The sequence below is a fragment of the Pseudopodoces humilis genome, chromosome 4, assembly GCF_049639895.1.
Source record: "Pseudopodoces humilis isolate 2021_Gansu_Grassland_sample_001 chromosome 4, ASM4963989v1, whole genome shotgun sequence".
Lineage (NCBI taxonomy): Eukaryota > Metazoa > Chordata > Aves > Passeriformes > Paridae > Pseudopodoces > Pseudopodoces humilis.
The window spans coordinates 24,603,949-24,630,050 of NC_142203.1; the positions used below are offsets into that span (position 1 = coordinate 24,603,949).

The 26,102-nt window shown below is 41.6% G+C and overlaps 1 protein-coding gene across 3 annotated transcripts in view; it reads left to right on the plus strand.

The window, feature by feature from the left end:
• The first annotated feature begins 213 nt into the window (after positions 1 to 213).
• Positions 214 to 26,102, plus strand: part of PALM2AKAP2 (PALM2 and AKAP2 fusion) — a 267,992-nt gene continuing 242,103 nt past the window's right edge. For 2 of the 3 annotated variants that reach the window (XM_005530774.3, XM_088054336.1), the window contains exon 1: positions 214 to 559. In XM_005530774.3, the coding sequence (XP_005530831.2) occupies positions 515 to 559 (45 nt within the window). In that variant the 5' untranslated portion in view covers positions 214 to 514. The remainder of the gene's footprint in view (positions 560 to 26,102) is intronic. The other variant, XM_088054333.1, reaches the window with a different exon arrangement.

A 26,102-nucleotide genomic window follows, 5' to 3' on the forward strand; every position in this document is an offset into this window, starting at 1 on the left:
TGCGCGCTGTGCTGCTCGCTAAGGACATGCTGTGGCACAGCTGTCTGCCTCCTCTGCTGCAGTCAGGCAGGTTTGTATTACTGTGCACGCTGCTGATGCCGAGCTCCTGTCGTGACCCAGCACCCCATAGGAGGAGCAAATGAGCTGAGACGTCAACGCAAAAAATTATAGCCATGCGAGCTATCCCTCTGCTCAGCTGCTTGGAGAGTGCCTACATGGTTTGTGTGACAGCACCAGCACACAGAAGCAGCACTGAAATGCAGTTAGCAATACAGCTGGGAGACAGGCAGCCAGGCAGGCACTGGTCCAGTGACTAAAATGATCGTACCGTGAGCCAGTCTGCAGTGCCTCCAAAAGTGGCTGACTGCTACACTGGAGCTCGGCTCCCTTTGCAATTACTCCAGTTTCTCCCGGTGACTGCAGTGTGCGCTCCGTTTTGGTTTTGTTTGCCTTTTTGTTTCTCCCTCCCACCCACCGGTCTCCCTCTCTCTCCTCCCGTGTCCTTCTCTCCAGGATGGCGGAAGCAGAGTTGCACAAGGAAAGGCTCCAAGCCATAGCAGTAAGTCAGTTTCCTTTTACTTGCTCTTTTGTCCTTAGCCGTGGGTTGTTGGAGGGAAGGGGGGATTCCAGCACAGTGGCTGGGAAGCGCCCGCACAGACTGGATTGTGCAAAGTTGTGTGTGGAATTCCCTGTTTGGGAAATGAGCGGTTAAAGTCTGCTTTGCGGGATTTAGCGGAGAAAGAGGACTCTGAGGAAGAGCATTGAGCTGACACGTGCAGAAAGAAAAACATGAATGCACAGTGGCATGCTTAAAAGATTGATGATAGGGAAGAAAAGAAGGAATAAATGGAGAGGAGAGGAGATTGCAGGAGAAAACCGGTACTCTGCTGAATATACATTTTTTCACACTTGAAGGTTTTCCTTAGCTGATGAAGAAGGCAAGCAAAATGATCTGCTGCAGGATGGCTTTTAGTGCAGAAAATAATTGTGATAGTGCTAATTTTAAGACAATCGAATGCAGACTCTGCATTATCAAAATTGTGTAATTGTTTGATCTACTAGTTACACTGTCATCTCAGCTCCATAGCTGAGCACACGATTTCAGAAAAAATTTCCTGCTGAGCTGCATTACACCAGGGGTAAAATCCAGGCAGGATTGAGATCCATTTCAGTTATAACTTTTGTTTTTCTCATTTAGTAGAGTATTTGGATTGAGCCACAAGCTCATCTGGTGCAGACCTTGGAGGAATGTGGGTAGTGACACCTGGTGAGGAAGGGGCCTGGGTGTTTAAGATCCACCGTCATCCTGGCATGCAGAAACTGCCAGCTCATCTTCTAGCATGTCACAGGCACCGTGTCAAAAGGCCTGTGTTTCTGTGGGCACTGCCAGTCAGACAGCCCCATACAGCCTGCCCTTGTTCAAGTGACACCCAGCTCTTCTTCTTCCCCATGGCTGAGATGTTGATGCAGCTGTGCCAGTCCCAGACGGATGGCACGCTCCGTACCGGGAACCACACACCTGGAGGTCTGAAGGGAAACAGAAGATGGCAGAGCCCACATGGATTTAAGTTATCTTCCCCAGTTCCCCCAGTGATCAACAGATGCTACATTTTTCTGTAGCTGGCACAGGTTACAGATTTCTTTTGTAGTGTAACAGGAATGGCTGCTGCTGCTTCTGCTGCTGCTGCTATTGCTGCTATCATGGAAATATAAAATAACCAGATTTTAAAGAAATAGGTTAGGGATTTTTCTCTCTGAAATATTAACTTCAAAAGGGGAAATGGTATCATTTGATGTGGGAAGGGGAAAGCTATAACCATTTAATTTTCAGGCAGTGTAAAGTAGATGCGTATTTTTAAGCTGGTTCTCAGTTTTCTATCAACATAGGCATTGCCATATCTCAAGTAGAAACACCAGGAATGTTCCTCCAGAGGCAAACCTCACCACTGCTGGTGATTTGGGACTCTGTTATGGCAGAACTACTGCAGAGCTGCTCTGTGCTGTGCTGCAGTGCATAGCTCTGAAACACTTCTGTCTCCACATTAAAAAACAACAAAAAAAAAAGGTTTAAATTATTGTTTCTTCTTTCAACTCCTGTATAACAGAACACCAGAAAACACTCATTTCCACATGATGTCCTGAAACCTCTGACCAAAGTAGATCAAGTGCTCTGGTTCTTAGTGCTCTGCATCTCACACCAATGAGGCCATTATGGATTTAATATTATCACCTGGTGTATGCAGATTTTATAGAGGGTTTATGCTGGCATAATAGAAGGGCTTGAGAGTCTGGGCCTTCACTTGCTATACATATTTCCTTTTTTGGTTTCTCTTTCTAGAAATTTATAAAGCACAGTAAGTAATGTATGCAGTTAATTAGATTGAAAGAATTTTCTTCAGCACAAAAAATAATCAGCCTTATTTTAAGTGTTAGTGTGGATCCATGAACAACTTGTTTGCTTAGCACTCTGCAGAGCAACAGGTCTTCCATACAGTCTTGTTCGTTGACTATTCTCCTATGCTTGGGCTGCTGTAAATGTTTGTCAGAATGCAGAGAAGTCATTTTGTAGCATAAGCTTTGCTCCATCAGAATGAGTGACATGCCACAAGTTAGGCATTTCCCTCCTGCCACTGATTGGCTAAAATAAGGTCAATTCTCAAATTCTGTATGGCCTTTCTCAGAAGAAGAAAGAAATGGCATTTCAGTTCAGCTTGGTGTTTTATCTGTTTGAACGCACTGCAGGATCTGTCTGAGATGAAAGAAGCTTACTCCAGCATTCTGCAATCACACTGGTTGAATGCTAGATTTACAGAAAGAAATCCACTCACCACTGGGTCCTCTACACACTGTTCTCCGTACATTTGCTATTATAATCACCATGGTAAATGAGTTTGCTGGAAAATTTGCAGAGTAAATTTTAAGTGTGCATCACTGAATACATAAAGAAGCAAATCCAAAAAGAGAAATATGAATTTTAACACCAGAAAGCTGACTGGTTTTGAAGAGTTTGAATTTATACTTTTTTACCTTGACTTATCATGGTTTTAATATATGCTTCTCTGGCACAGAGGCAAGTGTCATAGGAAGAGGAAAAGTGGGAGTCTACTGTTAGGACATTATTCTAAACCTCAGTGAACGTGAGTTAGCCACTTGTTTTGTCTGCAGCAAATACATAGGCTCTCTGTGCATTCACGTTCTATCTGTAAACTGTGAATAATAGACTCTGCCCTTGTCTTAGAGAGATGTTAGAGATGCATGCAAGATTGAGCTGTACTTGGATGCCATGGTTTACCAGGGCAAGAAATAGCTAAACATATCTCTAAAATAGAATTTGTGATTCTAAAACCAGAGAAGCTTCAAATGTGTATGTTTTAATGCCATTGAAATGCGTAAGCTGTGATTTCAGATCTTTCTAAAGTCCCTGAAATTCACACACTGACTATAGAAAGACTCAGAGCACTGTGCAAATCTGGTTTGAGAAATAGGAAGATGTGAGACAACTACTAAAAAGTGGAACCCAGTTCTCCCTGCTTGGGAGGAAAACATAAAAGCTGTGTCCTGGAGAGGTTCTGTGATGACTAGGAGCGATTGGTTTTCTGATCCCTGCTTGAGCAGAGGTCACATCACATCTTCCAGCTTGGATGTCATGTGTGCTACAGACAGATACTGGTAAATTTTTCTGCCATGACACACTACTCTTAACATCTGCCTGAGCCTGAATCACCACAGCATCCATCTGCTGCCTGACCAGCAATGGAGCTGAGTGGTGACCGCTCTTAATGGTGTAGGAAGATGCCTTCAGTAGGCACACAAGAGGTTAAAAGAGGAGGCCTGAAGCCATCTTCTCTCTGAGCTTGTTCCTGTATATAGCACTTCAGTGTTTTCATCTGCTTGTTTCCTGAAGGGGATTGGTGTGTAAAATTTTGGGTGAAATAGGAAGCATTTTTGTGGCTCTAAAAAATATGCTGTCTTCAAGTTGCTCAGAAGTTGGGAATGTAAATAGTCCCAGACTCAGTGGCCTGGGGACAGGTGAGCTGACTTAATTTATTTTATTTTGGATAACTAACGTGTGTGGCCCCAAGATTTGTTACAGGGCCCCACCTCTGTGACAGTAGAGAGCCCCAGAAGACAGTGATCTAAACATAGACAAGTATTTACAAAACCTAAGTATTTTCTGTCCCTTATCTTGTAATCACAAAGCTGGGAAGTGGTGTGTTGAGTATTGATTGGTGCATCTGGGATACAAATGCACGTACGATGTGGTAAACATGTGTTATCCTCACATCAGGTGAGTTAAATGCAATCATTGAGGAGCAGCACTGAGGAAAAATTGTCAGCTAAACCAACAACCAGCACAGGAGTTGGAGAAGGTTTCCAGGATCAAGAGATGTCCTGCATACAGATTCAAGTGGGAAGCTACCATACTGATTCCTTAGCAGATAAAAACAACAGCAATGACGGTCCCTCACTTACAAGTACCCAGCTCGGAGAATCACTAACTCAGAGTATTACTGATATTCAATTAGCCACACCAAAGATACCTCCTGCCAAGCAAGACCATTCTTGCCTTTTCTATAAAATGGTAAATTTGTTGAGCTGAATATAACGTTACTTAGATGTCATCAGGGGATTTACCTACTATGGCAGGACAGTGGTGTTTAAAAATAGCCCTCTCCCGTGTCAGCGTGGTCTGCCTTGGATTAAGAACTGGCTTTCTGACAGGTCTCAAAAAGTTCCTATTTGTGGGGGAGACTGCTGTTCCTTGAGAGCAAAGGCAGGGGAGAACTTACAGGAAGCAGCTTTTCAAGATTTGAAGGTGTTCCCCAGTTGTAATTTGATGTAAATCGAAATTGCTGGTGTGCAGGTAACATAACGAGTGGTGGAGGAGTTCGATATACTACATAAAGAGAGCAAGTTGGATTATTTGGAAACTGGATCTTCCATTTAAAGAAGTACTTCACACCTGTGTACAGCTGGCATTAAGAGAGGCCAGTATGGGTTTGTGCATTCAGATTTAAGGTAGTATGGGGCTAGCACCACAGAAGAGGGCTCTGCAGTCTGAGCAGCGCTGCCTTTGACAAGGAACAAGAGATAGTGTGGGAGGTAATTCAACAGGGACAAGGCATACTGTCCTGCACAGATTAGTTTCATAACAGTTAACCTACACCAGCTGAGTTAGAGTCCTCCCAAATGGGAGCTATGTGCGTTCATGTTTATGTATAGCACTGCACTGACTTCTCAATAGGTGTTTGAGAATATTAATACAATTAAAATAGTAATAAAATCTTTTGGAAAGATGGTACCAGTATAGTTTCAGTATCACAGTTACAGGTAAGCTAAGCATTCTGTATTTCTGGGCCGGACACTCAACAACTGCAGTTGTTGAGTGTCCAACTCAGAAATACAGGATGCTTAGCTTACCAGCAACTATGGCTGTCATCATGTAGTGTCCATAGATTTCAGAAAATTTGTTGACAAAAGAGAGTATCCCTTCTTCCTCTTCTCATCCTCCCCCCACAAATAGCTGTTACTCCACAAAATGAAAACCCATTACTAGTACATCATATCCAGGATCATTTTACTACAACACTGCTCCATAATTTTCCTGAGTCCTTCCAGGGAACACTGTCATGAAAATTAGAATGTGAGAAATTAGGTTTTGAGAATCACCTAGAAAGATGTGGCAAATGGATTTAATGAACAGTTTACTATTGCTGTGATAGCTTAATATACTAGTTTACAATGCCTTCAATTAGGAAGTAATGCTTTTGTCCTTTAAGCTAAGCATGGGATCAAATCCATCTTAATCCAGTTATCTTCAGACCTAAAGACTGAAGGGAAAAATGAAAATGTAGCAAGATATGGAAAAAACAAGCCAGCTGTGACTTTCCTGATTGGAAAATAGGTGAGCGAGAAGAATCTGCAGAAGGAATAAGTGTTTTGGAGTGAAAGGATAAGTAAATACTACTTGCATGTTTTGGCAAAAGGATTAGTAGGTATCTAAGGAAGGTAACAACTGTGGACAAAACAAACACAAAAATGTTCTCGCTATAATGAGTTGTTAAGCTGTAGAGCCCAGTTCTCCAGGACACGGTGGATGCTGAAGAGTGCACTCGGGCTTGAGAGCAAACCAGGCATGCTCATGGAAATGGAATCCGTAAAGGACTTTCTCATTAGAAGCAGGTTTTGAGTTGCAAATTATTAGAGGCTGGCAGAATTGTTTTTTATCTGTTTGCCATGCTCCTAGATCTGCTTTAAGCACTGTGAAGCATGGGCTAGATAACCTGATGAAGTGCAGCCATCCTGTGTAACTCAAACAATTCAGATTCCTGGAGTAGCCAAATCTGGAAGGTTTGACACTGAAGAAAGCCCCCATTGCAATACTTACTTGAATTCAAACTCATTTGAATATTGCTATATAGTTTAATCAAATTTTCCCATTCCCCCCTCATTATCTTATTTGCTCCTATCATATTTATCATGTCATATTTATCATAGCTTACTTATCATATTTATGGCTCTGATTAATCACAACCATTTCTCTGCCATCTCTTTTCTCAGTGGTCCCAACATCCAATACCTGAAACAGAAAAAAATCCTTCTGTAGCTGTAGCTCTGCTCCTTTTATATTCTGAGCTATAAATTTGAGGGATAGTGAAACCTTACCATAATTCCAGAGTACTCAGGTGAGGAAGACCTGGCAGAGTAAACTATGGGGTTAGCACAAACTAAATCTAAATTAATTTAGATCTTTACTGTGAGCATGACACAAATCTCTGCAGTTCCTGTGAACCTCACTGCAAATCAGCCAGAGGAGAGAAATTACCTTTTCATTGCTGTAAAGGATGAAGAGAAGTTACCCTGCACACAGATCTGCTGCCCTACCCTGAACTGCAGCTATACTGTGAGTCAGCTTCATGGCAGACCTTACACAGAGAAATACACGCAAGCAGAGTTGTACCTTGCCGTTATTTCTGGCACATATAAAGCACTGAGAGGTTATGCACAGTGTCTAAAACATTACAGCCTTTGCCCATACTAAGCCAAAAGTCAAACTAAAAAGCCTAAAATATCTGAAAACTAAAATGACCTTCTCAAATTTTATCTGTATTTTTACTTTAGGAATGTTTAGATGACAGCAAGAGAAGCAGAAATATGATGAAAAAAAATTTCTGTCACAGTATCTGTGAAAACTAGGTAAAAAACTAGAGAAACAGAAACCAATTTGCTCTTGAGAAATTTCTAGACAGTTTCCAGACTTACCCAAAGTCAACTGTTTAAATTTAGAATTGTTTCCACAGCACATTCCTAGCCCTTAACACATCACCAACATCTCTTGAGCACAGACAAGAAGGCTGAGATATTGGATTTTACTTTGTGCCTTTCAAATTATATTTTGAAAAAGAAGCTGAAAATGGGTGGAAAGATTCTGTGATTGTTTTGTTGTTGTTGTTATTGTTTTGAAGTGTCTGGTTAAATAAAAAAAGTTGTGAAAGATCTACATTTTTGGAAACTATGGAACAGCTCTAGCCTGGAGTGTAACTTTAAGGACAGATTTCTCATTCCGTGGTATTAGTGGGGTAGCTGTTCATCTGAGGTCAGACTATGGGAATTACATGCCATGCTTAAGGTAATGGATAGCTGGGTAGCTAGGTTGAAGGTAGGATAGGCCTGAAAGAGGTTCCAAAGTGATACTCAGCCTCTCCTTGGGCAGTCCCGCTCTTTTCAGGAATCACTCCTTATATGTATCTAACTCCTGATCTGCTTTACAAGTACTGTTTTATTCTTGCACAGAATGAAGTGCATCCTTGCAAGGCACAGTCACCAGAAAGATGGTTCACCTGCCAAGTGTATTTGGTAAGGTATTGGTCTATGCACCTCTAGTAAATTATTAATTATTACCTTGCCCTCTCTCAAATGGCACAGGAGCATGTGCTGAGCCTGTATGTGCTGAGGCACCGGTTGGACTGAGGATGCCTTTCAGAAGCAGGACTTGGAACCAAAGGGATGCTACACCTGCCTCTGGTCCTAATTTCCTAGAGTAGAAAAGCATTTTCTGTTGCAAATTCTGATCAGGGAAAGCCATGTGGTTGCAAGGGTTAACATCACCCAACAAGTCGGGTGGCAGTGAAATGGGTATGGCCTTTTGGCAATTGCACACCAGACCTGTGTAGTTCTTGACACACAGATGCTTTTTGTTACTTAGCTGATATCCAGTGAGGTTAGGTGCCAGAGACTTGTAAAGCTTTCTTCCTCTTCGCCAGTAAAAACAAATACTCTGCACAAAAAAAGGCCAGCAACCAATGCATTTTGGAAAGCTCTTTTTGGAAGGAGACAGACCTGCCCACATCTATGAGCTGCTGCCCCTTCTAGACAGCACATAGCTCAGGTTGCTGATGTAGGCAGTGCTCAGACTGTTTTAATTTGAGCTGCCAGCGTAATTTGTCAGTATCCACAGACAGCAGCAGGGTGGGGCTCAGCCCCTCTGCAGTTCCTAGTAATAGCAGTCACTGGCAATCAGCTGGAGATTTGGGATAGCAGAGATGTGTTCAGGTATTTCCAAAAAATTACCAACCTTGAAAGAAAGCCCTCATTTTACAGCACAGGACTAAGTAAAAGGTGGTTTCCAGTTTTTTGGGGCTATGTCATTGTCAGCTCCTCTGCTTCAGCCATGTTCCTTTGCCATGCAGAGTTGCGAGCAGCACTGCAGTAGAGGGAAGTAACCTGGGCAAGTAATGGCTGAGGAGACCCTTTTAAGAGGCTGAACATTGCGGACAGAAATTAGTAGCCAGGTTGCCGTGTAGTTTCTTGCTGGAGGAGGGAGCGCTGAGCAGCCCGTGGCGCCGGCTGCAGTCACCCAGCTGCAGTCTCCTTACGGCACAGCAGCAGCAGCAGCGAGCGCAGGGCTCACACAGCTCGGAGCGAGTGCGAGCGCCTGGCCATTAATTAACCAGATGGGTGCCGCTGCGGAATGACTGGCTCTTCCCAGAGGGAAAGAGTATACAACCAGTACACAACTTCTCCTAGTTAACCTCTCGTGGAAAAGCTCCGCTTTCTATCAGGCACTTGGAAAAACTCCTGCTGACAATGACAGTTTTTTTAAGGATTCCCAGTCATCCAATTCCCATTTGGAGCATAAAGCAAGCATTTGGCATCCAAGGTGTCACTAAATTTACGATAACTGCAGCACAGGGGACTGGATTGTCTCATATGCTGGCATTGGTACAAAATAGCTGTCTTGAATGTGTTGGCCAGTTCAGGCAGCTCTGTGCAGATAGTATTTGAGCGTTAATCCCTTATCTCTTTTGAATCATTAACTACATTGACATAGAAAGTAAGGCTCACTTGCTAGTCATGTGTTTGTTCTTAATAAATAAAAGCACATGCAAGCACTTGCTGCATGTCAGAGAAACAGGCTCCAGCAGCAGTCTGATTCAGCATTGAAAGCTGCATCTTTAAGACTGCTCATTGTGGCAGGGATACCTGCTCTATTAAGAATGTACATAAACTCATCCCAGCATCACCAAGATCTTAGCAAATTGTTCTGGTTAAGGAAGTAACTTCAAACCAGACAGGAAAAATATCTAGCTTTTTAAAAAAATCAAGAAAAGCCTAAATGTAACACTTTTAATAACTGTGTCCCTGAACTAGTAAAACAGTGAGAAGTACTGGTTCTCTGTGTTAAATGTACAGTTGTTATTGCTGAAGTTTCAAAGTGTACAAGATTTAGACTAAAATCAATACAGACAATAGTAGATAGACTATATAGGATGTCTGAAACTCATCTGTGAAATAGAGACCTGTCCACACTTTTCATGGTTCAGATTTACATTATCAGATTACCAACTTCCTGGTTTCTTGAGGAAAAATAATATAATTCGTTTTTGAGTATTCTTTTCCTTATCTTGTGTGACATTGCTTATGATGCTGATCATAAGGTTTTAGTGAGACTAATGTGTCACAGACCTTCTCTGTAAATTTGTCAGTAATTCAGTTCCAGAGTGTTCTTGAGGAGTTGTTCCAGAATCAATAAAGATTACAACATAGGCAACTCTTTACTTTTTTTTTTCCCCTGGGATTTTAATAAAATATAATAATTCATAATTCTGAAAGCAAGGGGTGTTCAAAGATTATTCCACTTCTGAGAAGGAGTGGCCGCAAATCTCAGAGCACTTCAGGGGTAAATTCCCCACTGGATTTGCCCCCTGTATCTCTGGATTACACTGCCTGCAAACCCACTGCCCATGAAAGCAGCCCTGGAACACAGATCTGAGATAAAAATCAGTGGTGCTACAAGGATCTACAGCTACAGTTTCTGCTGTGTTTTGGTCTGTGACATTTAGGGCAAGCCACCACCCTGGCTTAAACATATAAGAAAAAAAAATAGTCTTTGGTCTCTGTTAATTTGTAAACAGATGCTCATTGGTAAAATAAATCAAATTTACATTGAAGTGGATAACAGTAATGACATGACTGTGGGCAAGTCAGAGATGGCTAGGGGAAAGGTGGTAAGGTGGTTATGTACTGTTACTATCTATGGATTGGAGAGTGGTTCGACCAAGCTCATCTGTGTGCCACTGAAGTAAAAAAGAGAGTTTAAAATTATACTGGCATATTACTAGCCTTTTTCAGGTGGTATCTTCAAAGATTCTTAGCACCTAGTATTTACCAACTGTTGTATAGCAGTTCTGAAGAAAAAGTGATAGTGGATAATGCTATGAACATTACTCAGCAGACTCATGTCTCATTGTAAGTGTATATGTGTGCGTGCGTGTGTGTGTGTGTATATCTATGTATACACACACACATAAAAGCTTGGTATATATTCTGGAATGCTGTTTGTTAGGCACGTGGAATGGTGTTTTGGTCAGACCCATGCTGGGTGTTAGTCTCCAAGAAATCCATGGGTACAATGACAAGAGTCTATGAGAGTCAGGAATGAACAAAAGTGGAAGAAAATTACTACTGAAGCAAGACAGAATTGTCTGTCCTGGTGAAGAAAATATCAATGTTTAGCTGATCTTGTGTAAGGGTAGAAGAACCTTCTGTATTCCTTCTAGGGTAGATCCTCAGTATTTTTTCCTGTTCTCAGATGTTTCTCAGTCAATCAGTGATAATTAGTCTGCGTATAAAGGGTTCTTCTGCAGTCAGTCAGCTTCTTTGTAATACCAAGCACAATCCCTCCCTGGGATTTGGTAGCTTGACGTATGGATGCTTGCAGACCCAGAAGAATAGTTTAACCCAACTGCAGTGGCAGAAATCTGAAGCTTGATTGGTTTACTTTGCATTTTGAATGGGTGAAGTTTGTGAGTAATCAGGCACTGGAATTCAGATATGTTGGGTAATCTGATCATGTTTGAGAACATAAAATTACCTTTCTTCCTGTAGGAGAACCACCAGTCCCTATTCTCTTCTGCAGCAGGATCCTATTGTGCTTCCAATCAAGTTTATAGGAAATTTGCTGTTAGTTTCAGTGGTGAGCAGGAACAGACCCATAATATCCCCATAAATATTCACACCATTTCTCACTCTATCATCACAAAAAATGCCAGATCTGTGCCAAATCAGACACATAAATCAGACTTTCTAGGAGAAGGTATAAGGATGAGGATGAAAACAGAAAGTGAGATTCACTGTTTGTCTAACCTTGAGGGCTGCATGCTTTGCCATTTGTCAAATGGTCATATAAGCAATACAGAGGCACAGTTAGAAAGTGCCTAAACTCAACTATCCAAAGTTCAACTTTTTATGAAAAGAAAAAAAAATTACTGTATTTTAAACTCTGTGTTCTTGCTCACCCACAGGAGAAAGCCAGTTTTGGCAGCTTGGTTCTCGTAATACCTACTCACTGCTCTTGATTTCTTCCCTTTTTATGTTTTTTGATGTTTACCATTTTATGCAAGAGTGCAGATATGCCTTTGCTGGAATAAGCTTCCCATGCTTTAACTGTGCTTTGCAAGGAGCTACGTTTTCAGTACAATCTTTTTCAACAGTTTTTTCTCTTGGTATAAGTATTACAAATAGGAGCAGGTATTTGGAATAAAGAAAAAATATATAGTAATGATAGTACCATCTCATTTTTCTGCTCAGGCAAGGGGTAGAGAAAGGGGTAGAGAAAAACTGTAAAAAGAAGAGATATTTTCAGTTTCAGAGAAACCATGTTTGTGGTTTCTTTGTTAATCCTGCAAGGTGTGAAACTGTGAAGGCTCAGCAAGCTGAAATGTCCGTAAAGCTCTAGCCTAAAATCAAAGGGAATGAGAACCCTACCCTTCATCTTGTGCAAACAGAATTAAAGCATCAATACTCTGATTGAATTTCATTGTTATTCTTTTTATCCAACCCAAATTGGCTTTGAGTTGCCTTTACAAAACAATGCAAAACTTTGCACTGAAACTTTAAAGCCTGTTTGGGGGCAGGAAAACAAATAGTGCGTAATCAGTAAGACAAATAAATTGTCAAAAGCCTCTAAGAAAGCTCAACTTCAGGCAGATTTCTTTGAGGCTACATCTTGATCTGTCTGGGCAGAAAGCCTTTCAAGCACGCATTAAGGTAAAGCAACAGGTTCTCAAATTATAACATCCTTACAGATTTCTCTTTCTCTGTTCCTGTATTTTAACACAGCTTATGTCATATCTAAGAAACTAATCAGAGAGAGCCTTCACTGCTGATGTGCTGTTAATATTGCTCTCCATTTGCCTTGGTCTGAAAGACAGGAGTCTGCTGAGGAAGGCAGGAGCCTTCCTTGGAATGGAAAATGCAAACCCCTTCCCTGTGAATTATTATAATGATGGAATGAATGAAGGGTCTGTCAGGCACAGTTCCTCACCAGTGTGTCTGACTAAGCAAACAAGCAGCAGCAGCTCTGGAATTATTCCCGAGTAGAGCAGCCCCGGCACCGCTCCCGGCCGCAGGCGCTCTCCCCTCACTGCAGTTCCGGGCACGGCCGCCAGAGGGCGCTGCTGCTCCCGCCGGAAGGGGCGGGGCGGGGATTCCTCCGGGCCGGCAGGGGGCGCTGTGGCGGGGGCGGGGGCAACACGCGGTAATGGTGGCCCGGCCCAGATAGGAGGGGATGGGAGAGAGGTTTCGCTTCACAAAGCCCCGGGGCACCGAGACCCTGCAGGACTCTCGGGAGCAGCGAGCTGGGCCGGCAGGAATGAGCAAAAATCGTGGGGTGGTTGACGAGATCTATCAAACTCCGCAGCTGTAACGGGAACCGCTGGACGCCTCAGCAGGCAGGGGGTGCCGGCGACAGTGTGGCGAAAACTCAGAGCAGTGGCAAAGGAGCGGTGGGGATGAGGCAGCGGCAGCCCGGCTCCGGCTCCGAGCAGACCAGGGAAAGGCGGGCTCGGGATCCTGGGGTTTTTCCCCTGAGGCACCCGAGTAAATGGTGAAAAGTCCCTTTTTTTGGTGAGGTAGGGTGTTCATAAGGTTCCAGTGTGACGGCTGCTCTTACGAGCAGAGCTCCACTCACGGTAGAAGAGAAGCAGCAGAAGACAGAACCCCACAGTGGTGATGTATTCTCCCCGCAGCAACCGCAGCCCCTCTCCCCGCTGAATGCCGAGAGCACAAGAGACATGGGGGCTGCACCCAGACCTGTCTACCCAGGCCAAATCTCGAAGTATCTCTGCGCTCCAGGAAACCCGGGGTAAAGAAGGAGTAGCCAGCTGCACCCCTCCTCTGAGCTGTGACAACTTCTTTTGTCTCTCTGAAGTATCCCATCCTTATTGTCTCCTAGCAACACGCATGGGGGAAAATTCTCTGAGAAAAAAAAAAAAAAAAAAAAAAAAGAATTCCTAACACCCAACACCATTTCAAGCTGTTTGTCCTTTTTTAGCAGTATTTTCTTTATCTTATTAAAGCCCCACTTTAACCATTAACAATAAACAATTGGTTTGCTTGTGGATCTGTTGCTGAAGCATTATGTTTCCAGCTGCAATCCAGAACTGAAGATATTCAGTACTTAGTAGAGTGTAAAGGTGGCAAAGCTGGTGACAGGCTCTTGCTGTGTTGTAGCCAAAATTATGTCCTGGGTTTTGCAGTATTACAATTATCACACAAGGTGTGTGACTTAAAAATTCCACTCAATCTTTCCAGACCAGTTCCTCTCACTTTAACTAAACAAAACGCTTTTGGGGTACCTGAGAAATAGCAACGGTGTTTTTGGCTGGTTCAAGAACTGAACTTTTTTTACTGTGAAAAGCATAGTTTTCCAAAAAGTCATTGTGTAAGCGGCATTCAGCTTTCAAATATTATTGTCTTTCAAAAGTTTAATATAGAGTATCTCATCTACAAAATGTTTGAAATATTTTCCTTGGCTAAAAGACATTAAAATAGTAATTATGATCATTTAGAGCATATCTAAATCATACACTGAAGTACCTCCATCTGTACAAAGAAGCACATCTGGCTTCTAGGTTTGCTAGGTATCCAAAACATGTCCTAGTTGTAACAAATCAGGTTACCAGGACGGATGTACAAAAAATATCAAAGGTAATGGAAACAAGCTGGTAACTTGCTCCAAGATGTGCTCATCCTAACTGTTCTTTGCTTCCCTCAAAGCTGAGAGAAGCAGAGAGCAGTTAGGATGAGCACAGCTGCCTCTGCACTGTACTGTGGTATATGGCATTCATTAGCTCCCCATTTGACTCAAAAATACGTGCCAAAGAGCCCTCCTCAGTAAACTCAGCATGAATTCTAAACTTTTGTTTCAGAAAGGAGGCAAGAGAGTAGTTTATTATTCTCCTTAGTGTCCTTATTCAGGCATCTTTTTCCAACCAACCACCATCAGAAACTTCAGTTGTTATTTTATTTTTTTTTCTGTCATTCTGACAAGGACTAGTTATTTACCCACTTTTTCCCTGACATACGAGTAAGAGCAATATTGTCAGAAGTATCCAGTAACTCTTTACTCTGCCTGACTTTTCAAAGCCTGCATTTTTCAGAAGGTATGTTGTTATGTAATGCTTCATATATCCAGAATACTGTTGTATTGATCTGGAAGACATTGTGAAACTTTACTGCATCTAACTTTTGCATCTGCTAGAAATCTGAAGAAAATCTTTATTCTGGTAAGTTTCATAAGTGGCAAATTGAGCAACAGTACACAGTCAGGGATAGGAAAAACTTGCACTCACCCTTTTTACATTGATTGCATCCTTGGTCTTCATACTTTTAAATCAATATTTATTTGTTTCAGTTTCTCCTTGAAAACACTGATAAAAGGAAGGAGAGAAACTAGCTCTACTCACTAGTAAGGAATAAAAGGCACACTATTGGAGGCAACAGCATTGGTCATGCAAAAACCCATCAAACATCCCTCTAATAGTTTCAGTTTGTCACAGAGTTACAGGTGTTTTCATGCCGCCTGTACTTGTGGCCGCATCCTTCCCTACAAAATGTGGGTTGTGATACTTACTGTGGCACAGAAGCAGTGTGAAAACCATCTACATCAAGTCTAAATGGTGTTTTGAAGATGGAACTTCAGGCATAAGTGCTTCCCAGACCTTTACTATTTTGTCTCCAGCAGCTGATGAAGCTTGATGCTACAATGGAGGCAAACAAAGCCCCATTAAACACCTCCTGAATAGTTTGAGTAGTTTTCTTTCATTATTGGTAGTGGAGAATATGAATCTCTATTGTTCATTACGGGCATTAGAGCAGTGCCACCTGAGGACTACATCTCAAGTGTACATCCATTCCACACCATTGTGCCGGCAAAACAGCAAACATGTGCCCAGTGTCAGCCTCCAATAGAGCATAGAGTGGGGAAGATGAGAAATGAGCACAAAAGGTGAAATCATTTACTTAAGGCATTCAGGAAGCTGAACCCTCTTTTCACTCACGCAGTAGCAGGCTCCACACTGAACCCCACTGCCCACATCCATGTTATCTGCTATGGTCAAAGGTTCCCACCCTACACTGAAACACACAGTCCACTGACCTACTTCTCTTTAGGGTGCTGAAAGATCCTATGTGGGCACAGGGGTCTTGTCTTATCTATCCCATCTGCAGGATGCTCTGATCCTACAGTGCCAAGATCTGCGCCACCTCCATAGGCCGTGCCAGCAAGGCTTTCAGGCTCTTCTGTAGAGCTTTCATGCCTTTTGAGTAGCTGGCATCAATGGACTGAATCTTCCTACATGTACTGCACTGCTGCTTCTCAGCCATGTCATGTATATTCTGTGACTACACGTGTGTAATCATTTAACCCATCAGTTTTCTTCCTTACTGCCATCATGCATGCGAGCAGCCATACCAATAACACACTTTCAGAGATGCTTCAGAGGTGTCTGAGGACCAGAATTTGCATTAAACATCTGCCTGGTGACTCCAGTACAGAGACACCTGGTACAAGGAGAAAACCACAATCCAACCCGCTGATGCGGCTTTTCTCCCTCTTGTTGATGTTCATGATCACTATAATTGTCTGTCTAGTCTAATTTGCTGGGCATAGGGGCAGGTTTTGTTAGTACCTTTGCAATATGGGTTGGAGTTAAGAAGCTGATAAATCCTCACATAGAAATATGTATTACAGCATCAGCTATGACCTACACATGTGTTGGAGCACTCCCAAGCACAAGTACAGGCTGGGCAGAGGATGGATTGAGACCAGTCTCTGGGAGAAGGACTTGTGGGTGCTGGTGGGTCAGAGGCTGGACAACACCTACCCCATGACGTGTCAGTGTGCACTCAGAGCCCAGGAAGCCAAATGTGTCCTGGGCTGCATCCAAAGCAGCAAGGCCAGCAAGGTGAGGGAGGAGTTCTGCCTCTCTGCTCCTCTCTGATGAGACGTATCTGGAGTGCAGTGTCCAGTCCTGGACACAGCACTCTAAACATAGGCATCCAACATAAGAAAGACGTGAAATTATTGGATTGAGTCCAGGGGAGGCCATGAAGAGGATTGGGAAACTGAAGCACCTCTCCCATGAAGACAGGTTGAGAGAATTAGTCGTGTTCAGCCTGGAGTAGAGAAGGATCCATTGAGACTTTATAGCACCTTCCAGTGCCTAAAGGGAGAAGAGAGTTGAGGAGAGAGTTTTTACCAAGGCATGTAGTGGTAGGGCAAGAAGTATAGCTTTAAACTGAAACAGGGTAGGTTTAGATTAGATATAAGGAATAAGTTCTTTGCTGTGAGGGTGGTGACACACCCACACAGGCTTCCCCAAGAAGCAGTGGATACACCATTCATAAAGAATTCAAGGCCAAATTGGATGGCACTTTGAGCAACCTGGTGTAGTGAAAGATGCCTTCCACTTGGCAGAGGGGTTGAAGCTAGATCATCTCTAAGGTCCCTTCCAACACAAACCATTTCTATGATTCTCTGAATAACATATTTCTTTATTTTTAGGAAGCAAAGCAAGAACATCCCCTCACAGTGTAGCATGACCTAGGAAACTTGCTTTTCTGTCTCTGCAGCAACAGCACCTATGGATCTAGCTTGATTTCTCTCCCTTTCTATTTTAGCTCACAGACATATTCAAAGGTACTGCCCCATGGCAAGTAACTTTAAAAAGAAAAAAAAAATAATCACTTAGGCTGTGCTTAAAGAATTATTTTAGGAAGGAGAAGCATAGGCAGAAATATTTTTGGTTGTATAGAACTGTTCTGTCCAAGTAATTTACAAATGACATAACTGTGGCCTATATTTTCAAAAATCTTAGCAGTGGAATGGATCGTTTTTGCTTCTGACTTTCAAGCTGTGATCTTGGACAGGTGGTGGGAAATTTGAGGGTTTTAAGGCTGTTAAGATTCAGAGAGGAAAACCAAAAAGGTGAAAGTGTTGGCACTAGTTTCCTAGCAATACTCATGGCAGGAAGAGAGCGTTTTCAAGCATCAACAGTTATCAGGATGGTCAGCCAGCTAGCTGCTCAACAAGGATGCAGCCTCAGGATGAGCAGTGTTAAAAGAATCATATTTTATTAGTATGTGTATATTCTCTGAATGCAAATTGTTCAGTACAGGACAGCAGAAAAGATCACTATGGCAGACTTTGACTTGGCAAAAGTTGCATCAGGAAAGAAGATTCTTTTTCTATATCTCTTCCTGTTACAGAGAATTTCTTATAGATGGAAAAGTATTACTGCCACTCCCACTGAATACTCTATGCAGGCCAAGACATGCTTGACAGTTTGTTTTAGAAAAGTATTTCTAAATATTTTCCCTTTTCAATGAATCCATACAGATTTAGTCTTTGTCCTCTACTTGTTATATCATTACCAAGCATCAGAAATTTAACTGTTTGCAAATGAGAGTCAACTTCTGTTTGTTTCATTATCAGACTGACTTAATCATATTTTTTCTGCTTTTCTTCTTTACTTCTGACATTGTCATGTCTTTGATCTAAGCACTGTAGCAGTCCAAAGGTGTGCCCCAGCATGGCAACTGGCCATAATGGAGACAAGTAAAGTCATCTTTTGTATAAATACATCTATCAAGTATTGCTTGATAGTTCAAGCCTTGTCATATTTGGATGTCAATCAGGACCCTGCCTGATGCAGCACCAAAAAATATCCAGTAGCAATGTACAGTGGCCAAAATATACTTTACCATGGAAAAATCCATTGTTTAGCACCGTACTTTCTTTAAGGTTTTTTTTCTTCCTCCTGATAAGAGAGCAGAAGAGCTTATATAGCTCCTGTTCCATCCTCTGTATGGCTGTACTTGCACATTTTTTAATATCCTTACTGTTTGTCTTGTTACTTTTATTCACCCATGATCAACCTGAATTGAAGTTTCTCTTTAGAAGAGCAAACTCTTGACCAGATTTCCTGAAGAATTCAGCATTCAGCATACAGTAGGAAAGGGTTTCTATTAAAGAGGCACCCTTGAAAATACAGACTCTCTTGTGCCCCCATTCCCTTACATTTCTCTATGGGATGGGTTATATTTTCATAATATGTCTCTAAATGTAGTGAACATGTCTACATAAACTCCTAGTGGGTGGATCCCATCTGTTTCCACACTATAAGAAAATGTTTTAGAAACCTAAAGGAAAGGAAAGTTATAAATGTACCCATCCTTACACCCTATCCCAGCCTCTCATTTTCTTGTCCTCTTTGATGTCTCTCTATGCAAATGCCAAGACTGAAATGCAGCTCTTTTTATAAATCTTTCTTTAACTCAAAACTTAATTTTCTTGTTTCTCTTACAGAGTTTGAAACTCTGTCTCTCAGTTTTCCTTTGGAAGAGGGTAAATAATATACATTGGTTATGTATTTACTTGCCATTAAACTTTTTACCCCCTGTAATTCAGTCTCATCAGACTATTCTGTTTCTGAAGAATCAATTACAAGATACAAGAACCATCCATAGCAATTACCAGATACATCTTTCTCGTATCACAGTTTAAAGGAAATTATTCCAGAGGGAAATTCTTGGCAAGCTTACTATTATAAGTTACAGGGAAAAGAGTGGGGAGGGAAAACTTTGTAGGAGCTACTGTTTTTTTCCACCTTTAGATTGTAAAATGATGCAGAAGACTTGTAAAAATGCTGTGGACATTTGAAAAAGAAAATCATGTATATCTGAGCAAGAGTTAAGATTTAATTTGCATTCAGTCACTTCCTTGGCAACTCTATTGCTTTAAGCTTATCATCCTTGTTTCCTGATGACAATGTGTTACTGACATCAGCTTAAGCTGATGGAAAGATATTTAGAAAATAAAGTGTCATCTCATGGAAATGATCTGCCTGTGACACTGTGATGCACACCAAGGTGCCCAGCTGAAGCTGTGGAGTCATAACTTTGCCACTACATAGGGGAACAGAAAGGATTGCAGTGCACTAAAAGAGGGATGTTCATTCTTACTGGTTTGCCTGGAAGAATATGGTTATATGTTGATTCCATAATGAAGTGGAGATATGGCTTGTAAAATACAGATAATAAAAAAAACCCACTGCAATATTTTATATACTTTTAAATTGTTTTCGACAGTTCAGTCATACTTCCATCTCTTCCCTACATTCAAAAGGATTCCTTAATTCATTTTCAAATATGAAAGCTAAGATTCCCATGTCGTTATATAACTGTACAGCTAAGGTTTTAAGACAAATATTGTGAAACTTACTACAAAATCACAAGAGTTGGCAAAGCAAGGCTAGCCATAATTGTTTTGATATTCCTCCTGTGCATAGGCCACAGAGACATTTAAGACTTTTACTAGTAGATCTGCAGAGGATATAATCTGCTTTTAGCAAGGAGAAGTTTAGTTAAGTATCAGAAACCTACTCTTTGAGACCTAAACTGAAAGCACATGCAAAGTTAAGATGGAGAGCCTGCAGCTACAATTAACTAAAGACTGCTTTCATAGTGACCACACCTTAAAAAGTAACTTTTGTAGGATAAAATACAAGAATTGCAGCAATGATGTAGGTTATGTATGTGTAAAGATTGCTTGTTTTCTGTTTTCTATGTTTTTTATGAGTAAAGATTGTATGTTTTCATGTGGAAATCTGATCATTGATATAAATGAATCTGGAGTTTTGTCTCCTCATCTGGGGCTTCTTGGTGTTACTGCAGTGCAGATGAGAGTACCTGTTACTCCTAAGCTTAACTGTTGCTTTATAGTAATTCAGAATTTCAAGATGCAAAATAAAAAATTTGTTTCTCTTGCATGTCAACTAAATGGTGACAATAGGTTTGATTATAAAAATTATAAAGATTATAAAAATTAGCAAATTACAAAAATATTAGATTATAAAAATATAAAAACTGTTAAGCTAATATATTTGCCCTTTGCATCCTGCTCCAATTTATCATCTCATAACAGGTTAAATGAACTTTTCTCTCTCAAAGTATTTATTTAGCATAACAAAGTATGATCTTGCTCACACTATGAATTGGAAAATAGCTGTTGTGATGCCACATTGCATATGACACTCTTCACACATGCAGGAACATGTAAATGATACAGAAGAACTGAAGAATTAATGTCTGCCTACAAAAAATCAGATAGCTTTGTGTATCCACAGAGCTAACCCAGAGTACTGAATACTTTTCACATGTGATGCAGGAAGAATTTACTCTTTCCTGGTGTAACACATGTGATTGCTCTCCATGAGAAGCTGTCACCAAAACATTGTTTGAATATTGAGATAACTGTCACAGGAAGGTTTTCCAAATTTGCATCTGTGACAATACCATGTGACATCTGTTTATTTGGGAAGGAAGATGAAGGTAGTAGGAATAAGCGTTGTGTTTTCATATGTCCCATAAAAAAATCACATCTTTCTAAAATGAGAACAAATTTTGGTCTAAATGCTCTTTGGGTTTGCAAGCCTTGTTTTGTTGAATTTAGGGTGGCTCTAGAAAAAGTTAGATGAGCTGCCTGTAAGAAATTTTAGGTAACTGGGCAAATATGTTTTCTGGCTTTAAGAGTCCTCTGGCCACTGCTGTAACGCAGAATGGTGAAACGTAAAGACTGAGACAACTTCCAACCCTGAAGTGTTTCGTAGCTGTCCTGTAGAGTATATGGTACCATCCACAATCTGCAGTATTTGACAGTAACAGGGCACAGAGACAGGCAGAAATTGTGGTATTTTGGTTTACCGAAGATTAAAAGGAGGGAGCTGGTACAGCAGAAGTGCTCAGGAATGAGCTTTACCTGAAGTGTTAATGGTCAAAAAAGCTAAGACTCCTTTGTTGGGCAACATATCACTCAAGTCAAAAAAGGTTATGTTGGGGAGGTGTTATCTAACACTTAAAGTGTTCCTCAGTGTTCCCCTCCCTGCCTGAGCTGGGTAGCACTGAATCAGTGACATCTAGATGGTTGGTACACTGTGTTGGGAGGTGAGCTTCACAACATTTAGGGACTGCTGGGCAGTAAGACCAGCTCACCCTTGTGTGTATGCATTCATATCCAGCCCCACAAAGACCTCATGGCTCTTTGTTCCTGTTGAAAATGGTGGACACCAGCACTTAAGCTCCTGTGCAGAATGTAAGGCCCTGTTGCTTAAAGGCAAGACCATTTTTATGAAGTGACATTGAGGTGACTGACTGCTCATATACCCTGAGAATACTCAAAGGACCTGCTAAAAATCTAAGAGCACTTCCTTTGATTGGCTACTAGTACAGAAACAAGACAGGCTGCTCCTTCAGAAAAAAATCTCATTGTGCCAAATGCAAGAGGCTGACCACTTGTGCGATTTGAGCACAGCCTAGGTTTTAGTAGTGGGGGAAGGCCACAGAAGTGGATTATGTGAGAAGCTGCTGGAAGCTTCCACAGTGTCCAGCAAAACCAGTCTCTGATGGCTCTGAAGATGGACATGCCACTTGCCCAATTAGAGAGGCTGGTAACGCCTCTGTGATGACATATTTAAGAAGGAAAGCAAAACCAGCACACAGTCAGTTTTTCCAGGGGTGGCACGCTGCCAGCACTGGGGCATGTCAGTGCAGCATGCAGCAATACACCACTGCCATTACCATTTTGGTGTGGTTTGAGGTGAACCTTGCCTGCTTGGCCACCTGTAGCCAACTGCACTGCAGGCAGAAGAGCAAGGCTGGTGGCAGCAGCTTCTCATGCTTGGCGCTCCACACGAAGAGAGGTGTTAAACAGTGCCAGCACTGTGGCAGCTGCAGCCACCCACACAGTGGTGGGGAGGCCACATGTCTGGTGGCAGAAGCATGGTGAGCGATTCTCCAGCACAGAGCCTGGATGAGACTGGCCTCTTGGCACTGCGAGAATCTTTGAAGTGGTGAAACTTGTTGACAACGGTACCTACAAGCAGCAATTTTTCTTTTAGTCGGAGAAAGAGGAGGAATTGAGAACATATGGAGAAAGACAGCATGGTAGCACAAAGGTCAGTGAAAAGAAACGGGGAGGAGGTGCTCCAAATGTCAGAGTCAAAATTCCTCTGCAAGCCCTGATGCGGATGATAGTGAAACAAACTGTCCCCCTGTAATCCTGTAAAATGTCAAGTCTACAGGGAGTGCAGAAATCCTCTTCCAGCCAATGGGAAAGGTGCCCATGCTGGAGTGAGTGGAGGCCAAAAAAAGATGTAATCCAGTGGGAAACCTGAAGAGAGAGAGAGGACCCCTGCTTCCAGAGACAGAGAAAAGTGGCACTTGGTTCCAATTTAGAGCATCTTATTCTTAAAAAACTACACCCCACTGAACGAGTGACCCACAACACAGCAGTTCTGGGAAAACCGTTTTGCCTATGGGAGGTATTCATAGCATAGTAAAGAAAAGCCTCCTCTCCCTGAATGAACTGAAAAGATCTCAGGTAATGAATTGACCAAAGTCCCCCCCCACTGCCGCCCACCGTGCTGTGTCTTCCTGTGCGGTGGGTGGGAAGGAAGGAGGGGCTGGGGGAAAAGGCTTATTTTTCTTCTCAGTATTCTCCTCTGACTCTGTTAATAATAAATTTACTTTATACGTTTAAATTTGAGCCTATTTTTCCCTTAAAATGTTTTCTCCCAGTCCTTATCTCAGTTCATGATCCCTTTGTTTTTTTCCCTCCTCTGCTCAGCTATAGAAGAGGAGAGTTAGTGAACGGTTTTCATGACTGCCTGGCATTTGGCCAGTGTCAAACCATGACATCACAGCAGACTGACTCTTGGCTGAGGATTCCTGCCATCAGCAACCTCTTCTAGCCACCTGTTAGCAAATAATAGTGGTTTTTGTCATCCCCATCATGGCACTTTTCTGCAAGTACCAGAGTTTTGCCAAGGTATCTGTGCCAGGCACAGAGGTCTTGGAAAGCCTGAGGGACTATCACAAGTGCAGGCACTCATGACACAAAAGTTTGCAACACGCAGTTCAGCAAATTTGACTGCTCGGGGTTGTTTCTTTTTGTATTGAACCAGTGAAGTTACTGCCATTCGTAGCTGGCTGACTGGGTTTTAGAAGTCACCATAAGAAAATATTAGCAATGCACGAACAGCCAAGTGATCTGTTGGAAAGCTGAGAAAGAAGATGTTTCTGTAGAGAAGAATGTATAGAAGACAAAAATTTCTAATTGGTTGGGAGAAAAAAATCAATGCTTTCTGAGAATCTGTGGAAAAATTAATAAATTATTCTTTGCAGATCCTTTTATTATTCTGTGCAGCTGCAGGAAAGGACTGTGTAATTTACATGCATTCTTGAACTAAAATGTGTGGTCTGGTGACTAGACATGGTAAGAAGACAAGAATTCCTCTCACTCCTCAAGATTTCAAAAACTCTTCAGTGTCCTTTCAAAAACGAAGAAGAAACACTTCATCTAAAAAGTAAAAGGTCATCATTATTTTTAATCTGATGAAATATTTTACTATTTGAATAATTTCTTTATTTCTGATTAATATTTGAGCAGTGTTCATTAGATGTGAAACAAAAATATGCCTTATGGAGTAAGCTTAAAATCTTAGAAAGCTTAAAAATTAAAATGTTAATTTTTAGTTCCTACAGTGGCCCCGACTTAAGTCATACTGTGTGTTCATTAATAGCTCTTCATTGTCAGTCCATCTTATAAAATGGACACATAGGTAATTGCCCTACTATGCAAGAACCATATGATGAAATGGAGAATTGGATTTGTGGGCTGCACATCACCCACAGACCATTTTGTTTTGAAGGCCTGCTGTAGCAGGTGTCCCCTAAGAGGGACACAGTCTCTAAAACAGACCTTAAAAGTAGTGTGTAGCTACATATAACTATCTCATAGCTCCAAGAGTTCCTTCAGATCTGGTGAGGATGTCACTCAGCATGACTCTGGCCTGCCATGAGCAATGATGGGGCAAAATGGCATAGAAACCCCATAACAAATAATGTTTCATATGCCAGTGCCATTGCAGGTCCAACTGTCCCTTTCCAGTGCAGTTTTGCTTTCCTCATGGACAGGAACTTGCAGTTGCTAAAAAAGCTTGGCAGGCAGGACAGAGAATCCAGCCTTTTATGAATCCCAGACCATAATCAAGATAAAATTTGCTTCATTTTTAATAAGATAAGACTGGAATACTAATAGAGGAAAGCTCAATTATTTTAAGTCCAGAGTATTCATTAAGAAATAGCAGACTTGCCATTTTATTGTATCCAAGGGATTGATGTCTGAAAATGTATTTAGAGGGATCTCATCTGCATTTTGGCTAGCCAGAAGCTGTGCACTGTATGCCCACGTCCCTCTACTGCTGGAGCTGCTGACACATATGGTGTCAGACCGTGATCTCCAGTTTGTGTCAGAAGGCTACTGCAAGACACTAGGAGCAGTCACCTGTTATTTTCTGTTAATCACTTTGGTTTGTTGAATACACTATGCAAGCACTCGGAAGGGACAGTGAGGAGAGGGAAACAGCAAGCCCCTTTTGTACACTGGAAAGCCATGCCTTGAACAGTAGTACATCTCTGTGCGGTAAAGGAGACTCCAATATTGCTCAGTTACCTATTGAAGATGATATTCTCTCTGCTCATATTGAACTGTAGAAGAGTTAAATGTTTTTCTAAATGGTAACTAGGAAAACTTAGCACAGGTTAAGATCTTTGTAGCTGAACCAAAGTGGAGAAAATTCATATACTAGTAGGTTCAGCAGACCCACAAAGAGACACAAAGACTGCATTAAGATCAGCAATTTCAAGAATACCTCATGTACTCCTTTTATATCATGTTCACAAATGCAACTGAAGTGTGTAAGAGCGGAGACATATGTGTAGGTGCTGCAGGCCCAGCTGAAGCCCTGAAGAGGTGACAATAGCCACGTTCTGGACAATATTTTTCTAGAGCCTCCACAGCTGATGGAAAGAAAAGCCCATATTAAACCAAGCTGGCTTACTTTCCAGAGAAAAAGACACGTCAGAGCAGATACACAACTACAGAGCAAAGAAGACAATTGCAAGCAGCTGGGAAACAGTAATTGCTGCAACAGTGAAGTCCTTTGGAAAGCAGACACATGCCTGTGCTTACATTCACACAGATTTTAAGTGATCATTGCTTTGGAAGGTGAGAACTGAGGTTCCAGGCAAAATGTATCTGGAATGTTCTGTATTTATTTACTGCATAAATTTTTATAAAACCTTCTCACAAATTTCACTTTTAAAAATTAAACTCCTTGACAGATAACATTTGTTCCTATTTAACAAATTGAAAAGAGTAAAGAGAGATGATATACTTGATGATAACTATAAGATAACTA